General features: G+C 42.0%; 1 protein-coding gene across 7 annotated transcripts in view; it reads left to right on the top strand.

The window, feature by feature from the left end:
• The first annotated feature begins 3,118 nt into the window (after nucleotides 1-3,118).
• LOC311104297 (oxysterol-binding protein-related protein 7-like) overlaps nucleotides 3,119-16,068 on the top strand; it is a 29,439-nt gene continuing 16,489 nt past the window's right edge. For 2 of the 7 annotated variants that reach the window (XR_014610153.1, XM_084146104.1), the window contains exons 1-3: nucleotides 3,145-3,190; nucleotides 15,464-15,684; nucleotides 15,915-16,055. Coding sequence is in view for 6 of the 7 variants with exons in the window: in XM_084146104.1 (XP_084002230.1) it covers nucleotides 15,544-15,684; nucleotides 15,915-16,055 (282 nt within the window). In the remaining variant the exon portion in view is untranslated. Of the gene's footprint in view, nucleotides 3,191-15,463; nucleotides 15,685-15,914; nucleotides 16,056-16,068 lie in introns of all 7 variants that reach the window. The other 5 variants (XM_084146102.1, XM_084146103.1, XM_084146106.1 and 2 more) reach the window with 5 other exon arrangements.

Raw genomic sequence — 16,068 nt, 5'->3', positions numbered from 1 at the left:
TCTGGCTACAGGAATTCCACGTTGGTGGAAACAGCGTTTATTCAACCAGTGTGTGCCCAGTGGGGTCTTACAAGACAGACTTCAACTGTTAGCAATATCAGATTTCTCTCACAACCAAACATTACTGTAAATACGTTTCTCATATAATACATGTATACAACTTCTAAGATCACCTCTTCTGAAATGTTTAACTCAGATGGGACTTTTACCTCACCTGTACTGTTACATTGGCTACTGTACATGTGTGTGTGTATTTCTGTAAATGTGCTTTAAGTGTTTGTTTCCACATAATATATGTATGGCATTGAGTTGTAAATCTGTGTGTATTTCGATATAAAACTTAGCAAAAAAAAGTTTATTTTCAGCAAACTTAACATGTGTAAATATTTGTATGAACATAACAAGATTCAACAACTGAGACATAAACTGAACAAGTTCCACAGACATGTGACTAACAGAAATGGAATAATGTGTCCCTGAACAAAGGGGGGTCAAAATCAAAAGTAACAGTCAGTATCTGGTGTGGCCATCAGCTGCATTAAGTACTGCAGTGCATCTCCTCCTCATGGACTGCACCAGATTTGCCAGTTCTTGCTGTGAGATGTTACCCGACTCTTCCACCAAGGCACCTGCAAGTTCCCGGACATTTCTGGGGGTAATGGCCCTAGCCCTCACCCTCCGATCCAACAGGTCCCAGATGTGCTCAATGGGATTGAGATCCGGGCTCTTCACTGGCCATGGCAGAACACTGACATTCCTGTCTTGCAGGAAATCACGCACAGAACGAGCAGTATGGCTGGTGGCATTGTCATGCTGGAGGGTCATGTCAGGATGAGCCTGCAGGAAGGGTACCACATGTGGGAGGAGGAGGTCTTCCCTGTAACGCATACCGCTGAGATTGCCTGCAATGACAACAATCTCAGTCCGATGATGCTGTGACACACCGCCCCAGACCATGACGGACCCTCCACCTCCAAATCGATCCCACTCCAGAGTACAGGCCTCGGTGTAACGCTCATTCCTTCGACGATAAACGCGAATCCGACCATCAACCCTAGTGAGACAAAACCTTGACTCGTCAGTGAAGAGCACTTTTTGCCAGTCCTGTCTGGTCTAGCGACGGTGGGTTTGTGCCCATAGGTGACGTTGTTGCCGGTGATGTCTGGTGAGGACCTGTCTTACAACAGGCCTACAAGCCCTCAGTCTAGCCTCTCTCAGCCTATTGTGGACAGTCTGAGCACTGATGGAGGGATTGTGTGTTCCTGGTGTAACTTGGGCAGTTGTTGTTGCCATCCTGTACCTGTCCCGCAGGTGTGATGTTTGGATGTACCGATCCTGTGCAGGTGTTGTTACACGTGGTCTGCCACTGCGAGGACGAACAGCTGTCTGTCCTGTCTCCCTGTAGCGCTGTCTTAGGCGTCTCACAGTACGGACATTGCAATTTATTTCCCTGGCCACATCTGCAGTCCTCATGTCTCCTTGCAGCATGCCTAAGGCACGTTCACGCAGATGAACAGGGACCCTGGGCATCTTTCTTTTGGTGTTTTTCAGAGTCAGTAGAAAGGCCTCTTTAGTGTCCTAAGTTTTCATAACTGTGACCTTAATTGCCTACCGTCTGTAAGCTGTTAGTGTCTTAACGACCGTTCCACAGGTGCATGTTCATTAATTGTTTATGGTTCATTGAACAAGCATTGGAAACAGTGTTTAAACCCTTTACCATGAAGATCTGTGAAGTTATTTGGATTTTTACGAATTATCTTTTTTTGCTGAGTTTATATACATACATTTTGTCCATGAATGTGTAAAGCCTGTGTGTAGCAAACACGTGACCACATACTCAGCAGTACTACGTGTTGTAGATTTTGCCAAAGAGCAGAGCGTGATCCTAAACATCGATCCTCCTGTCAACGGCTGAGAGAGAGATGAGAGAGAGAATACCTCACATTCCTTCACATTGCTAGGGCAACTCTCATTGGCCCATTCTAGGCCCTGCGCTTGGTGGCAGTGACAGTGACATGGGCTTATGATTGAGGTGTCGGTCATACCGGTTTAGCAAGGCCCAGGCACCCTATTAACAGTCATAGCCTCGGGAAGTAGTTTGTGGGTGTGGTTACTAGGTGAAGAGTCACTGCCTATCTTGTATGCAGATACATTTACATTTTAGTTCTTTAGCAGACGCTCTTATCCAGAGCGACTTACAGTTAGTGAGTGCATACATTTTCATTCTGGCCCCAGTGGGAAACACACCCACAACCCTGGCGTTGCAAGCGCCATGCTCTACCAACTGAGCTACATGGGACATCATACAGATGTGATTGATGATAGGGTTGAAATGCTAATAACAAATAATAATAATAATAATAATAACACATTGGACTGTCTCCTCTATTTATTTATTTATTTTTGTTTATAGGGAAAAGTTTGGTGGTTTATTTTCCCCATAAACAACACCAAACAAACGCTATCTTTTTACAAAAGAAAAAAATATTATTCTGTGTGTTACTTAATTTTGCTAACGTGGTTTATTAGGCCTACTCTTGTAAACAATTGTCATTTAAAACACATTACTAGTGAATATAACCTGCTGTACAATTCATAAAATTATTAGGCCAATAGCCTAATAGGCTAATTGTACTGGCTAATTGATGCAAAGCCAATCAAATAATGTTTCAAGTTTACAAATTAGTGCATTATGGCACAACATTGATGACCTATTCAGTTCCTGTCATCATTCTCTGAAGCGTCAGGAGTTTGGAGTAGTGGGGGTGAACAACTAGTCCGCTTTGGCATCAGGGATTTTTTATAGATTTTTTAAACGAGGTCAAATCATGACGTCAGTGATCTTCATGTCGGAGCATTAGAAAAATGGCTGAGTTTCCATCTTGAAATTCCCGAGTTGGATGACCGTTCAAAAGATTTTTCCCAGTCGGAGCTCGTTTTTTTTCTCGAATTCCCTGTTATTTTGAACGCACTGAAGTCGGAGATTTCCGAGTTCTCAGTTGTTTTGAACGCTGCATATGGATCGGGCACACCTTTCTCACCTGCGACACTCGGATTTTGACGATTGAGTGACGTGGTGCTACGATATGACAAATGGGAGGAAACAAATTGGAAGTTTGCTAGAGATTTGGCATGTGAAAAGTCACTCCTTTCACGCTGGCCACTGACTTGGATTATCCACGGTTTTCAGGTGAGTTGTTTGTTATTTTATTGACAATGGGGAATAAATTAACATAATGCAAATAACTTCGATTGGTTGGAACGAATTAGTAGGATAATTGTTTGCTTTTTCTCGGCTACAGTAACGTTAGGTATGTTTGTTTTGAGTTTGATATTGCAGTAGGTTATGTTTGATCAATTACGGATCGAATTTCGAGTGTTTGTTTGTTTCATTTGCTTTAAATTACTTAGGTCTATGTTTTAAAGTAAAACAATTAATATTTTGTTGGAGATTTGACACCTGGAACTTCAAATGTGCCGCCATATGAGATTTATCAAATTTAAGCGACTGCTACCTTTATCTTTCTCAACATTTGAGGCCAAACTTTTCCTATGGCACAAAAGTCACAATAGTACTGTAATTAGGGCTACTGTTCTGAGCACCAATTGGCCCCCGTGTCGTGACGTTATTAGCCATCTGTGGCTTTGAAACGTTTGTGTGTTGACACGAGTGTGCCCAAATCCAGGTGCCAAACCAGTTTTTCCATCAATGTGCGTAATAGTCAGGATCTTGTGATCCAATGTTTGTTGTTCTTGCTATACATTGTTGCTTATTCTCGCGATACTCCTGAGATAGTGAAAATTAGGCTATGTTTATTTTCAAGACATCTCCATCACTGCTTTTCACTCACCTGTGTGTTTTCTGCATACCATCTTTATAGAAATGTATGTATCCAGGGCCGTCTTAATGCAGGGGTTTAACGGGGCTTAAGCCCCTGGACCCAGGCCCATGGGAGGGGAGGGGAGGGGGGGCAAGAGATAGCAAAACGAGTGTAATCTAATAAATGAAAGGTGTGTGTGTGTGGGGGGGTATATATATAGATAGATATCTAGATTTTTATTTTTTACTGCAATCACCAACCACAGGAGGATTCAGGAGCCCACTCTTAATGAGTGTACATAAACAGCCTGCTGCTGCCGCACTGCTACTCCTCAGATGAGAGGAGGTAGGGGCCCACGTGGGTAACTGGGGGGCCCTGCATTGATTGGGTAACTGATTATTACAAAATATACTTCATAACTCTTTAGACCCCAATAAAATTCTAGAATGCTGCTGTAGATTACTGAGGATTTTCAAGATAAAGCTCATTTTCTCACATTTCAAAAGGACATAGCTCAAAAACAAAGAACAAATTACAATTACAAGTTAACTTAGTTTAAAAGAGCACAACCTCTTCTTTAATATGACACCACATTCATGTCAATAGGAATAACACTCATTTTGTCTTTCATTGTGTAAAGACGCTCACTATCAAAAAACTAACACTAGTATTTAACATTTTCACGGGTATGTTCCAAATATCTCTAACGGTCGCCCCAGCCCATTTCACTGTTGCGGACAATTTATGTTTGAGGCTTTACTGAGCCGGACAAACTTCTCTCTGAGGAGAGCCCAAGCACTTTCCCAGTGTTTCCGCAGATCAAGTATGCAGACATTTGTGCCGTCTTGCGCAATCTTTTCCCCCTGGCACATTTCCTGTCTTGCGCTCGCATTGCCTTTGTTGTTTTCCTTACAAATAAAAACTTTGGACGTGTGTACGTTCCTATTACAGTAAGTGCCTTATTTTCTGTATATCGTGTTGTTTCTACTGTAGCTTAATGTATTTGCAGTTTTATTCACACGTTTTCAAGTACTGGTGACAATTCATGCATTCCGATTATTGCATAGATTGATGTGTGTAAAATACATTTTTGAAGGTTGTACTGATTATGATGAGCTAAGCTGTGTGGTGCCATGTTTGTTGACATTATACAATGCATTCTGGGTATCACGTAAACGTCCGTCAGACCAAAGATGTTATCACAAAATGAGGTGACTGAATGGTTCACTCATCTTTCAAGTAAACTTACCGGTAATGAATGAAGGGAAGTGAATGATCGTAGACAACACACCCCCTTCATCATGCATACTGCAAACAGACCAAACTCATCTTGTCTCCTCTTATCTTTGGTTGAAGCGGGGGGAAAAAAATAAAACATGGTGGCGCGCACAAACTACACACCTTCGGATTACTTTCAATTTTTAGAAAGTGTTTTACTCTATTTAGATCAATGGTGAGTTCCCCCGTGATGTGATGAATTGTAAATAGTAATTGCTATTAGCTCATTCATATGAGTGGTTTGTGTCAATCTTTCCTCAGTTAGCGCTAGGACTAATGTAACCTATGTTGTCGCTACTTCTGTGAATGTCTGAACAGTGCATCCAAAAATAAACTGGTCACATTCAGGACATAACTTTGTAAGGACGGTGTTTGTGCAGAATGTTTCTGTGAAAAAAGTGTGGCCAGCTCAAACGCTGACTGTTGCGTCAATCGAAGCTGGACATTCTAAGTAAGCGTTCTAATCACACCGGTTTGAGTGTACACTTCAGGGACCACTGTAGAATGATCACACCCATTTTGTTGGTACGTGTCAAAAGGGTTCAATTGCAGTAAATGTTACTAAATTACTCTCAAAATATACCAAGTATAATATATTATACTTCTAAATATTTAAAAAACATGAATAAATAAAAGGATCCAAAATGTTACGAGGACAATATTCAGAAAGTATTTCAAAACCCACACAAAGTAGGCTATTTGATCGACAACGATTCTTACTTCTGTAAAAATGCAAACAACTATTCAGAGACCATTTCAAAATGTAGATAACCCCTCTCAATAACATTTAGTACAGACTAAGCCTGACATAAAATGTAGAAATAGTAGGCTACTTTGACAACAATTCAGTGAATTGCCACGGGGGGCCAGTATGAAAAATGTATGCACTCACTAACTGTAAGTCGCTCTGGATAAGAGCGTCTGCTAAATGACTAAAATGTCAAAATGTGGGATGTGGTGGCGGACAGGTTGGTGTTAAACACCAGATTTAAAGAGTCTCCTACCACTTCTAAAAACCACTCCAAAACCCCTGTCACTGTCACTTTAGGCCCTGGCTGTGTGGTACAAGGGTGACTGGTGGGACTTGGCGCAGACGCACTCCATGGAAACGTAGGCTCCCCTCTCAGGTGTGCTCTTCCTCATCTTCCTCTCCATTTTCCTTTTCCTCTCCCTCCACTCTCCTCTCCTCCTTGCGCCACATCTCTATGCCTCATATCATCTCTAACTATTCCTCCCTGCCTTCTGTTGCTGACCCTTGACTCTCCACATCACTTCCTTCACTTTCACTGACCTAGAGGAACAGACGGAGAGGGAGGAGTGGAGCAACAAAGAGGATCCAACTGTAGTCAGGAACATCTCACGCTCTCCCTCTCTCTTTCATTCCTCTTGTTCTCAACCATACATACTCTCTAACTAATAATCCCATTTTAGGGGTTTCCATAATAGACTGAAATAGACTACATTTTCTTCATATCATGCTTCTTTAGACCTGTCTAAAATAAATTATGGATTTATTGTGAAGGTGTAGGCTATGTTATATGGATTTATTACACTTTTAAAAATGTAGATGTTTCAAAGGTCAGCATCAGTGGCTTGTAGGGTATGTGTGGAAGCCAGGAGATGCTAAATGTGTTTGTTAATTAACGGTCAATTACCGTGAGACCGACAGTTATTTGCTTGACAATCAACGGCTGAAGAAATTTTGTGACCGCCACAGACCTACATAACACAAACGTTGTATCCCTCATTTACTCAAGCGTTTCCTTTATTTTGTCGGTTGCCTATGGTCGGGAAGGCTGCAATTTGGATTATGGCCATAGACATATAATCCATAGAAGGGTTTTGGACCTCCAAGAGGTCACCTCTTACCATTGGCAATTTGAGTGTTTAAACTCATGGGTACATACGCTAGCAATGGCTGCCAGTCCTGACATGAATGGGAACTGCCATCAATGGATTATATTTCTATGGTTGGTTGAGGCTGTCTGTCTTTTGCATATTAAAAAATACAATTGCGGGAAAAACGTACAGTTTCAAAAGCAAATGCCTACCGCTGAAAAGAGAAGACTAATCTGTCTGTAGAACCAATATATTTTTTTCCCCCCTCAACTCCCAATGTTTGGCGAACAGCAGCGCTGTTTTTCAAAGTAGCTAATCTTGAGATAGGCTAATGCCAAGAGTAGCGCATCGGCCGTCACCGTGAGTAGTAGCCTATGGCTTCATCTTCATCATTAGGTGAGTCAGTGTGCCACTGGAAACTGTATTCAGTAGCCTATAAAAAAATAAAATATATATATATATGGATAGAAAGGTGTGTGTGTGTATGTATATATACAGTAGATAGATATATCTGTCCTCCTGATATTGTACAATCTGTGTCGCTTCATTGGCCTGAGCTATTGTTTTCTTTTTATTCAAGACCAGATTGATCTGTCAGTTGCCACTCATTTCGGTCATTTGTGTGGTATTAAAATAGATTAAGCTAATGTATTCTGTCATGTAAATGACACAGAATTGCATTTAAATGCATATTAAAAGGCCTCCCAAAAATGTTGACCCTTCTAACAAATGTTCCCCATGTGTGGAAATCCTAAAAACGCCTCTGGTCAACTGTAGCCTCTGCCACATTGCAAATGTCATAATGGATTTATTATAAAGGGTATTTTTCTTCAACAGTAAATTTACCACGCATAGATTGGCTTCTTTGTGCACGGATCTGTTTACAGAAAATGATGCTGTGCACGGATTTGTTTACAGAAAATGGTGGTGTGCCGGGATGGGGGCTATAAAAAAAGTATTAAGCCCCGGGGCCTATGATTTCTTAATCCAGCCCTGTATCTATCCTGTTACTCTCTCTGCACTGAAACAACTGATTTAGAACTTGAACTTCCATTGCCCATGTCCTAGTCTTAGTAACACTCTATGGTAACATTTGAATTGCACTCATATTTACTTTTAGAAATATGAACATGTTGGCTATTAACACATTTCTGGCTCTTTAGTGCATATTTAGTTCATTTTGATTAGGAAGGTTGTCAGTCACTCTGTTATTGCCCTAGTAGGTGATAAAGGTGACAGTCCACACTTCCATCAGAATATATGATATGAGTGATGCTGAATGTCTGTGGTTTACAGATGGCCAGCCAGGGTAAGCATTTAGGAGTGTTGCATCCCAGCCTTACTGAAGCTTAAATGCTTGGTTGCGCCAAACCCGAGTTGTAGACAAGGGAGTGAATATGGTATTCATGTGGGCCCATCAAATGTGATTTGTCCAATGCTACAATTATGTCCCACAGCCATATATATAAAGTTTTGCAGTATGTCAGCTATGTTGTAATTCTCTTGGAACAGGCTTAGAACTTGCAATCCCAACATGGCTTACATTGGAAATCCGCCAAAAATGCATCCCTCCTTAAAGAACCATGGATTTCTAAACCTTGAACTCAGTTGGCAGCTAGATCTATGGCTCTAGAGTTAGTTGCCTTGTCTAGAAGATGGAAAATCCCAGGTGTCCCGGTAGCAGCAGCAGTGTCACTGAGGCCGTAAGGGGCCCTGCCTGGGCTCCCATGTGTTGGTGCAGCATGCAGCTCAGGCACATTCCTGTCGGAGCACAGAAACCTGTCCGATCACCCTACGCCTCCGGCACCTGATGCAGTCTTTCTCTCTCTCTCTCTCTCGTGACTTTCTTGAACTCTTCTGGAAGTTTCTCCTTGGTGTTCTCATAATCTCCTTCAGAGATCATTCTGATGTTAGGCCTTCCTCTTCCAACCAAGACTCAGATGTTATGATTGTTACTCTGGCCTGCATCAGGGGTAAGCAACAGCAGTTTTCAATATAAGGGAAGGTGTTCCTAATGTTTGGTATATTCAGTGTAGAGTACAAAGAGCTGTTCAGAACATTTGATCCAGATCCAAATTAATCAAACCTCCAGAACAAGATCATGTTTTGTTGGTGTCGGGTATGTGTCAATGGCTGAAAATTCTCTCATTCAAACCACAAGATATGCAGATATCAAGAGCCCATTATCATTGCTAACAGGAAGCTCTAGTTTTTCCCCAAGTGTTATGACCACATTTTCAGTCCGACTATTTTTAAAGGCCTGAGAAACATTGTTGACATCTTACTCAAAAGGAGAAACTTTGACTCCTTATTTTCTGGTTGAACAACATATTCCACATCGTTATTGTATGCGTCAGTCACTGTAACATTCTTCATACTCCAGCCTAGTTATGACTTAGCATTAAGCTGACCTGTATCATGAAGTCATTTGGTCTGAGAGATTCCGGAATGCCATTGTTTGATGGGTGTATTTTAGTATATTGAAAAATTATTTCAAAGCCACCCAAGAGGGCTTGAGTGCAGTTTCAGTTGACTCACTGTAAACTGTGCTGAATTTGTCATGCCAAATTTGGTCTCTCAATTCAAAGCAGAATTATTGTAAATAATCAGCAACGGCAACTCATTATACTCCTTGTAGAATGAGAAAATATAGTCTGAAAGTTACCTGGACAGTTGTTTGTGTGCACCACCAATTGATGGAGCGACTGATGGAGCTGCTGAATCTAATCTGATGGATATTAGAGTTTTTCTGGGGGGTTTTGTACTCCGATGCCCCCTCAGTCAATTTCGTCAACAATAACTTAGATAGACCTACACAAGGCTGGAATGGGCTACAAGACCATCGCCAAGCAGCTTGGTGAGAAGGTGACAACAGTTGGTGCGATTATTCGCAAATGGAAGAAACACAAAATAACTGTCAATCTCCCTCGGCCTGGGGCTCCATGCAAGATCTCACCTCGTGGAGTTGCAATGATCATGAGAACGGTGAGGAATCAGCCCAGAACTACACGGGAGGATCTTGTCAATGATCTCAAGGCAGCTGGGACCATAGTCACCAAGAAAACAATTGGTAACACACTACGCTGTGAAGGACTGAAATCCTGCAGCGCCCGCAAGGTCCCCCTGCTCAAGAAAGCACATATACATGCCCGTCTGAAGTTTGCCAATGAACATCTGAATGATTCAGAGGAGAACTGGGTGAAAGTGTTGTGGTCAGATGAGACCAAAATTGAGCTCTTTGGCATCAACTCAATTCGCCGTGTTTGGAGGAGGAGGAATGCTGCCTATGACCCCAAGAACACCATCCCCACTGTCAAACATGGAGGTGGAAACATTATGCTTTGGGGGTGTTTTTCTGCTAAGGGGACAGGACAACTTCACCGCATCAAAGGGACGATGGACGGGACCATGTACCGTCAAATCTTGGGTGAGAACCTCCTTCCCTCAGCCAGGGTGTTGAGAATGGGTCGTGGATGGGTATTCCAGCATGACAATGACCCAAAACACACGGCCAAGGCAACAAAGGAGTGGCTCCAAGAATAAGCACATTAAGGTCCTGGAGTGGCCTAGCCAGTCTCCAGACCTTAATCCCATAGAAAATCTGTGGAGGGAGCTGAAGGTTCGAGTTGCCAAACGTCAGCCTCGAAACCTTAATGACTTGGAGAAGATCTGCAAAGACGAGTGGAACAAAATCCCTCCTGAGATGTGTGCAAACCTGGTGGCCAACTACAATAAACGTCTGACCTCTGATTGCCAACAAGGGTTTTGCCACCAAGTACGAAGTCATGTTTTGCAGAGGGGTCAGGTACTTGTTTCCCTCATTAAAATGCAAATCAATTCATAAGATTTTTTACATGCGTTTTTGTGGATTTTGTTGATATTCTGTCTCTCAGCATTAAAATTATAGACTGAATTTCTTTGTCAGTGGGCAAATGTACAAAATCAGCAGGGGATCAAATACAGAGAGAGAGATGTTTTTAAAATTTCTAACAGACAACTCTTGGTCGACTAACAACATTTTTTTTAGTTGGGTACAGCCCTAGTGTGAATATATGGATCATTCATTGAGTGTTGTTTAGTCTATTGACCTGGAAGCCCATGATGCCATGATTATGTACATTAACAGAATGGGGCGGCAGGTAGCTTAGTGGGTAAGAGCGTTGTGCCAGTAACCGAAAGGTCGCTGGTTCTAATCCCCGAGCCGACTAGGTGAACTGTCGATGTGCCCTTGAGCAAGGCACTTAACCCTAATTGCTCCTGTAAGTCGCTCTGGATAAGAGCGTCTGCTAAATGACTAAAATGTAAAATGTAAATGTAACATCCATGAAAAATACTCCACCTATTTTTCCTGACAAAAACTAATGACGATAACAAGAAGAGATGCCCTGGAAAAAAACAATTACAAATTACTTTTCATTTTTAGTTGACATGTAACAAAATGAGAATTCCATGTGAAACTAATGTACATTACATTTGACATTAAGTGCCTTTTCATCTGTTTTGTCCAATCATAAGCATGCATGGTTTAGCAGACTATTTCATGCAATCCTCTTATTACCTATTTGCCTATAATGTCTTTCTGTTGTGTGGGCTGCTTGATCAAAGCTGGCTCTCCCACACATACCTCCCGGGGGGTCACTTTATTCCTCTCTCTTTTGAACTGATGCGCAGCCAGGACACTAATTGTAACCTACTTCAATTAGAAACGACAATCATTTATTTGATCATCTTTCCTTTCCTATAGGCCATTTTTGCTCTTATCACATCAGAAGCTCTATTTTGCCATGTGTTATTCATCTGTTTTGCTGCAAATGCACGTTGTGCTTTCTTTTTCCCGATTGGAAAAACTAATGCTATTTTGCTGAATTTATGTTTGTGACTAAAATGACTGACTAAAACTATACTAAAATGTGGTTGTCACTCAAAATAACAACAATATGAAGTTGACACATGGTTGCTGTGGCAATCCTGTATGTATGGAATTGGGGTGTGTAATCTACTTTCCAGATAATGGTCCCTTTAGCATCCAACACGAGTATCCAAGAGAACAGTGACGCATCAATGTTGATATATATTCATATAATTTACGTGTTTAATTGATTTAAATATGTAAACAAGAAAATAAAGACCTTTTACTATTAGAAATGTAGACAGAGGAGAAAAGCCGACCCCTGATATAATTTGGGATGCTTTTAAGGCTTACATTAGGGGAATGATGATGTCATACTCGGCAAAAGTTCAATCTGAGTTAGTGATTTATTTTTAATTTTATATCTTAAAAAAAGCACATAAAAAAAAATCTTTACAAGGTAAAGAACAAAATACAATTTCAGAACTTAAGCAGGGTGATCTTTTACTTTTGAAGAGAGCCAACAACTACAGGTTAAACTCAAATAAAGCATACTATTTAATGGCAAATAAACCTGGTAAACGCCTTGCAGCACTCACAAAACGAATACACGCCAAACCAGTTATCATTTTATAAACTTTAATTAAAAACCACAACTCTATAAATAACAATTTTAAAAGCTACAATGAAAATCTATTGGAAAGTTTGGACTGATCCTACAGCCTTCTTGGACTCTAACCCTGAAGGAACTATCAGCAGATAAAGGAAAGTAGCGCCCCTATTTTTTACTCAAATGACAAGACGTCACTCGACTCAACGCTTCCGAGTTCCATGTATCAAACAGTTATTTTAGTTATATTAAAACCAGAAAAATCTGGAGAGTCCCCTACAGATTACAGACCCGTACATTTTAATAAATGGGGACGACATAATAACAGAACTCATAAGCAACAGCATGGCAGAAGTCTTACCAGACTTGAAACATTTGTATTTATTATGGATCCCCATTATCTACTGCCAAGGCAGCAGCTACTCTTCCTTGGGTCCAGCAAAATTAAGGCAATTACATACAATTAAAAAACATTACATTACTTTTTACAACACATTAAGTGTGTGCCCTCAGGCCACTACTCTACTAACGCAAATCTACAACACAAAATCTGTGTGTGTTTGTAGTGCAGGGTTTCCCAAACTCGGTCCTCAGGACCCCAAGGGGTGCATGTTTTTTGCCCTAGCACTACACAGCTGTTTTTCATTTCTTTATAAACAACTAATCATCAAGCTTTGATCATTTGAATCCGCTGTGTAGTGTTGGGGGAAAAAACCAAAACGTGCACCCCTTGGGGTCACGAGGACCAGGTTTGGGAAATGCTGGTATAGTGCATATGTTATCGTGTGCGTGTCTGTGCCTGTTTGTCTCCACAGTCCCCGCTGTTCCCTAAGGTGTATTTTGATCTGTTTTTTAAAATCTGATTTTACTGCTTGCATGAGTTACTTGATGTGGAATAGAGTTCCATGTAGTCATGTGCACCTCCCATAGTCTGTTCTGGACTTTGGGACTGTGAAGAGACCTCTGTTGGCATGTCTTGTGGGGTATCCAAAGTTAAATCTAGAATCGGCTTCCTATTTCACAACAAAGCCTCCTTCACTCATGCTGCCAAACATGCCCTCGTAACACTGACTATCCTACCGATCCTTGACTTCGGCGATGTCATTTACAAAATAGCCTCCAACACTCTACTCAGCAAATTGGATGTAGTCTATCACAGTGCCATCTGTTTTGTCTCCAAAGCCCCATACACTACCCACCACTGTGACCTGTACGCTCTTGTTGGCTGGTCCTCAATACATGTTCGTCGTCAAACCCACTGGCTCCAGGCCATCTATAAATCACTGCTAGGCAAATCCCCGCCTTATCTTAGCTCATTGGTCACCATAGCAGCACCCACCCGTAGTCTGCGCTCCAGCAGGTATATCTCACTGGTCATCCCCAAAGCCAACACCTCCTTTGGCCGCCATTCCTTCCAGTTCTCTGCTGCCAATGACTGGAACGAACTGCAAAAATCTCTGAAGCTGGAGACTCTTATCTCACTCAGAGCACCTTACCGATCACTGTACCTGTACACAGCCCATCTGAAATTAGCCCACCCAACTACCTCATCCCCATATTGTTATTTATTTTGCTCATTTGCACCCCAGTATCTCTATATGCACATCATCTCTTGCACATCTATCATTCCAGTGTTAATACTAAATTGTAATTATTATGCACTATGGCCTATTTATTGCCTTACCTCCATAACTTGCTACATTTGCACACACTGTATATATATTTTCTGTTGTATTTTTGACTTTTTATGTTTTGTTTACCCCATATGTAACTCGGTGTTGTTTTTATCGCACTGCTTTGCTTTATCTTGGCCAGGTCGCAGTTGTAAATGAGAACTTGTTCTCAACTGGCTTACCTGGTTAAATAAAGGTGAAATAAATAAAAAATGAATGTCGAGTGCAGCAGTGTAAAAACAAAGAGGGGGGGTGTCAATGCAAATAGTCCGGGTGGCCGTTTGATTAATTGTTCAGCAGTCTTATGGCTTGGGGGTAGAAGCTGTTAAGGAACCTTTTGGAACTAAACTTTGCGCTCCGGTACCGCTTCCCGTGCGGTAGCAGAGAGAACAGTCTGACTTGGGTGACTGGAGTCTTTGACCATTTTTTGGGCCTTCCTCTGACACCGCCTGGTATATATGTCCTGGATGGCAGGAAGCTTGGCCCCAGTGATGTACTGGGCCGTACGCACTACCCTCTGTGGCGCCTTACGGTCGGATGCCGAGCATTTGCCATACCAGTCGGTGATGCAACCGGTCAGGATGCTCTCGATGGTACAGCTAGGGGGAAAAGGTGTTGTCGTGCCCTCTTCATGGCTGTCTTGGTGTGTTTGGACCATGATAGTTTGTTGGTGATGTGGACACCAAGGAACTTGAAACTCTCTACCCGCTCCACTACAGCCCCGTCGATGTGAATGGGGGCGCGTTCGGCCCTCCTTTTCCTGTAGTCACTGTTGTGTTGGATGCTATCAAGGGACTGAAGACATTCTTCCATGGAATAGGTTAACTCTGGAATACTAGTAGATAGATCCAATCATTATGTAAGTTGGTCTTTTTTTTAAGTAAACGTTTCTTTTTTTTACTGTAGAGTTGTATCTGTTTGCTACTTTTCATAATCCCACATGCTGCTGGTTCGGTCTCTAATTTAAGCTTTTTTTTTTACAGGGAAATATAGTTTTGACCTTAATTAAAAACATGAGCGTGTTTTTTAAAATTGCTAGTAGTATCTGTGAATAATTTTGGATGTTGCATTGTCATATTCTTTGGTCAGTATTCCTGGACCTTGTCTACTACCAGTTTTTCTACCATGGTCTTTTATAAGGCCAAGCCAACCATAAAGTTGTGAGGGGGTTGGGGTGGATGATGTGAATGTTCTTCTCGTGCAGGGGCAGCAGTGTGTTCCTGACACTTGAATGTCAAGAATTGAAGGCTTCCTCCTTAAGTCTATATTTATCTGATTGCTCAGGGTTGAAAATGGGACAGTTAAAGCTTATGAAGCTGCCAAATGTTAAACCAGTAAAATGGCACCATGTTTTTTGATGTCTCCTCACATTACTGTTCCTTTGTCTCCACAGAGCTGTGTTTCCTCCAATGAGAGAGAACCTTTCTGAAAAGCAGACATACTTTTAGCGACGTTGTTCATCCAATCGTAATTATGGACCCTCGGGTGTGCCCACCCACACTCAACAGCAGCCAATCAGTGATGAGCAATCTGGACAAGTCTCCCGCTGGAGGATTCAAGGCCGGCCACTCACGGAATGGCAGCGCTGGGTCATCACGCAACTCCCGCCAGGTAGTTTCTGAGTCGTTCCTTTTTTATTAAAATGATCTTAAAGTGTGAGTTGGTGTGCCTGTCTTTTGTATCTGATGGGTCACCTCTCTACACCATAGTGTAACAAAAGATGTATATAAACATCACGAATATGTCTGGATGGATGCATGAAACCCACATTGTGAGTATGAAGTTCTTTATTGCCTGAACCCCCCCCCCCCCCCCCCCCCCCCCCCCCCCCGCCACTCCCACAGAACTCCAGGAACTGGGAGGTGTTGGAAGACCACATGGACATAGGTTCAGGGATCGGGTCAGGGCTGGACATGAGCATCCCTGGTATCTGTGAGGGTTTATTGATGAAGAGGAGGAAATACCCTATGAAGGGCTGGCACAAGGTAATGTGAAGGC

The sequence above is a fragment of the Coregonus lavaretus genome (genome assembly GCF_964263955.1).
Source record: "Coregonus lavaretus genome assembly, chromosome: 28".
Classification (NCBI taxonomy): Eukaryota; Metazoa; Chordata; class Actinopteri; order Salmoniformes; family Salmonidae; genus Coregonus; species Coregonus lavaretus.
This window is presented reverse-complemented; position numbering and strand designations above follow the sequence as displayed.